Consider the following 3,153-nt stretch of genomic DNA (forward strand, 5'->3'; position numbering starts at 1 on the left):
CAGCAGCCTCCATGGAGGAGTGGCCTCCAGCAGCCTCCATGGTGGAGTGGTCTCTTGCAGCCTCCAGGGAGGAGTGGCCTCCAGCAGCCTCCATGGAGGAGTGGTCTCCAGTAGCCTCCATGGAGGAGTGGTCTCAGGCAGCCTCCATGGAGGAGTGGTCTCCTGTAGCCTCCATGGAGGAGTGGTCTCCTGTAGCCTCCATGGAGGAGTGGTCTCCTGTAGCCTCCATGGAGGAGTGGTCTCCTGTAGCCTCAATGGAGGAGTGGTCTCCTGTAGCCTCCATGGAGGAGTGGTCTCCTGTAGCCTCCATGGAGGAGTGGTCTCCAGCAGCCTCCATGGAGGAGTGGTCTCCTGTAGCCTCCATGGAGGAGTGGCCTCCATGGAGGAGTGGTCTCCAGCAGCCTCCATGGTGGAGTGGTCTCTTGCAGCCTCCATGGAGGAGTGGTCTCTTGCAGCCTCCATGGAGGAGTGGCCTCCAGCAGCCTCCATGGAGGAGTGGCCTCCAGCAGCCTCCATGGAGGAGTGGTCTCCTGTAGTCTCCATGGAGGAGTGGTCTCTTGCAGCCTCCATGGAGGAGTGGTCTCAGGCAGCCTCCATGGAGGAGTGGTCTCAGGCAGCCTCCATGGAGGAGTGGTCTCCTGTAGCCTCCATGGAGGAGTGGTCTCAGGCAGCCTCCATGGAGGAGTGGTCTACTGTAGCCTCCATGGAGGAGTGGCCTCCAGCAGCCTCCATGGAGGAGTGGCCTCCAGCAGCCTCCATGGAGGAGTGGTCTCCAGCAGCCTCCATGGTGGAGTGGTCTCTTGCAGCCTCCATGGAGGAGTGGTCTCCTGTAGCCTCCATGGAGGAGTGGTCTCCTGTAGCCTCAATGGAGGAGTGGTCTCCTGTAGCCTCCATGGAGGAGTGGTCTCCAGCAGCCTCCATGGAGGAGTGGCCTCCAGCAGCCTCCATGGAGGAGTGGCCTCCAGCAGCCTCCATGGAGGAGTGGTCTCCTGTAGCCTCCATGGAGGAGTGGTCTCCTGTAGCCTCAATGGAGGAGTGGTCTCCTGTAGCCTCCATGGAGGAGTGGTCTCCAGCAGCCTCCATGAAGGAGTGGTCTCAGGCAGCCTCCATGGAGGAGAGGTCTCCTGTAGCCTCCATGGAGGAGTGGTCTCCTGTAGCCTCCATGGAGGAGTGGTCTCCAGCAGCCTCCATGAAGGAGTGGCCTCCAGCAGCCTCCATGAAGGAGTGGTCTCCAGCAGCCTCCATGGAGGAGTGGTCTCCAGCAGCCTCCATGGTGGAGTGGCCTCCAGCAGCCTCCATGGAGGAGTGATCTCCAGCAGCCTCCATGGAGGAGTGGCCTCCAGCAGCCTCCATGGAGGAGTGGTCTCCAGCAGCCTCCATGGAGGAGTGGTCTCCAGCAGCCTCCATGGTGGAGTGGCCTCCAGCAGCCTCCATGGAGGAGTGATCTCCAGCAGCCTCCATGGAGGAGTGGCCTCCAGCAGCCTCCATGGAGGAGTGGCCTCCAGCAGCCTCCATGGAGGAGTGGTCTCCTGTAGCCTCCATGGAGGAGTGGTCTCCTGTAGCCTCCATGGAGGAGTGGTCTCAGGCAGCCTCCCTGGAGGAGAGGTCTCCTGTAGCCTCCATGGAGGAGTGGTCTCCTGTAGCCTCCATGGAGGAGTGGTCTCCAGCAGCCTCCATGAAGGAGTGGTCTCCAGCAGCCTCCATGGAGGAGTGGCCTCCAGCAGCCTCCATGGAGGAGTGGCCTCCAGCAGCCTCCATGGAGGAGTGGTCTCCTGTAGCCTCCATGGAGGAGTGGCCTCCAGCAGCCTCCATGGAGGAGTGGTCTCCTGTAGCCTCCATGGAGGAGTGGTCTCCAGCAGCCTCCATGGTGGAGTGGCCTCCAGTAGCCTCCATGGTGGAGTGGCCTCCAGCAGCCTCCATGGAGGAGTGGCCTCCAGCAGCCTCCATGGACGAGTGGCCTCCAGCAGCCTCCATGAAGGAGTGGTCTCCAGCAGCCTCCATGGAGGAGTGGCCTCCAGCAGCCTCCATGGAGGAGTGGCCTCCAGCAGCCTCCATGGAGGAGTGGCCTCCAGCAGCCTCCATGGAGGAGTATCCTCCAGCAGCCTCCATGGAGGAGTGGTCTCCTGTAGCCTCCATGGAGGAGTGGTCTCCAGCAGCCTCCATGGTGGAGTGGCCTCCAGTAGCCTCCATGGTGGAGTGGCCTCCAGCAGCCTCCATGGAGGAGTGGTCTCCAGCAGCCTCCATGGTGGAGTGGCCTCCAGCAGCCTCCATGGTGGAGTGGCCTCCAGCAGCCTCCATGGAGGAGTGATCTCCAGCAGCCTCCATGGAGGAGTGGCCTCCAGCAGCCTCCATGGAGGAGTGGCCTCCAGCAGCCTCCATGGAGGAGTGGCCTCCAGCATGGTGAGGGGCGGGGCAGGTGTAAGGTAGGTGGACACTATGGGGGATGGGTGGGGGGGGGGGGGTGAGGATCAACAAACAGCAACAAAGTAAACAATGTGAATACAGTATTACCCAAGGTATCGGCCATTTCCGGCGCATTTCTGAAGTTTTTGTCGACATAACAGCTGGTGGCGGAGTGTGTGAGTGTGTGTGTGTGTGTGTGTGTGTGTGTGTGTGTGTGTGTGTGTGTGTGTGTGTGTGTGTGTGTGTGTGTGTGTGTGTGTGTGTGTGTGTGTTTGCTCAGCCTGTCATTAGCAGGCGTCTTGAAGTTGTGGTGCCGATGCCTTCCCAACCACCTCCGCCACAACCAACCACCACCACTCCCTACAACCACAATCACCACAATCCTAGCCACTAGCACAACAGTACCTCACTCACCCATTCCTAGCTCTGCTGCGCTTCTCGCTACGGCGCGGGACTTACCGCTGTGTTAGCAAGCAGGTTATCTTGAGGTTATCTTGAGATGATTTCGGGGCTTTAGTGACCCCGCGGCCCGGTCCTCGACCAGGCCCCCACCCCCAGGAAGCAGCCCGTGATAGCTGACTAACACTCAGGTTCCTATTTTACTGCTAGGTAACAGGGGCATAGGGAGAAAGAAACTCTGCCCATTGTTTCTCGCCGGCGCCTGGGATCGAACCCAGGACCCCAGGATCACAAGTCCAGCGTGCTGTCCGCTCGGCCGACCGGCTCCCTGCCCCAGGTGGATAAGACTAA

General features: G+C 60.7%; 2 protein-coding genes across 2 annotated transcripts; both read left to right on the forward strand.

Annotated features, from left to right (window-relative positions):
• The first annotated feature begins 379 nt into the window (after nucleotides 1-379).
• LOC138368289 (putative uncharacterized protein ENSP00000383309) lies at nucleotides 380-1,309 on the forward strand. Its single transcript, XM_069330840.1, has one exon. The coding sequence runs from the start codon at nucleotides 380-382 to the stop codon at nucleotides 1,307-1,309; it is 930 nt and encodes a 309-aa protein (XP_069186941.1).
• Nucleotides 1,310-1,459: 150 nt separating this feature from the next.
• LOC138368295 (putative uncharacterized protein ENSP00000383309) lies at nucleotides 1,460-2,308 on the forward strand. Its single transcript, XM_069330841.1, has one exon. It carries the CDS (start codon nucleotides 1,460-1,462, stop codon nucleotides 2,306-2,308), a length of 849 nt encoding a protein of 282 aa, XP_069186942.1.
• Nucleotides 2,309-3,153: the final 845 nt, after the last annotated feature.

The sequence above is a fragment of the Procambarus clarkii genome, chromosome 3 (assembly GCF_040958095.1).
Source record: "Procambarus clarkii isolate CNS0578487 chromosome 3, FALCON_Pclarkii_2.0, whole genome shotgun sequence".
In the NCBI taxonomy this organism is placed as follows: Eukaryota; Metazoa; Arthropoda; class Malacostraca; order Decapoda; family Cambaridae; genus Procambarus; species Procambarus clarkii.

Bases quoted from the DNA above. Each gene is read 5' to 3' on its own strand.
- LOC138368295 (XM_069330841.1), top strand. From the start codon at position 1,460: ATGGAGGAGTGGCCTCCAGCAGCCTCCATGGAGGAGTGGCCTCCAGCA.
- LOC138368289 (XM_069330840.1), top strand. From the start codon at position 380: ATGGAGGAGTGGTCTCCAGCAGCCTCCATGGTGGAGTGGTCTCTTGCA.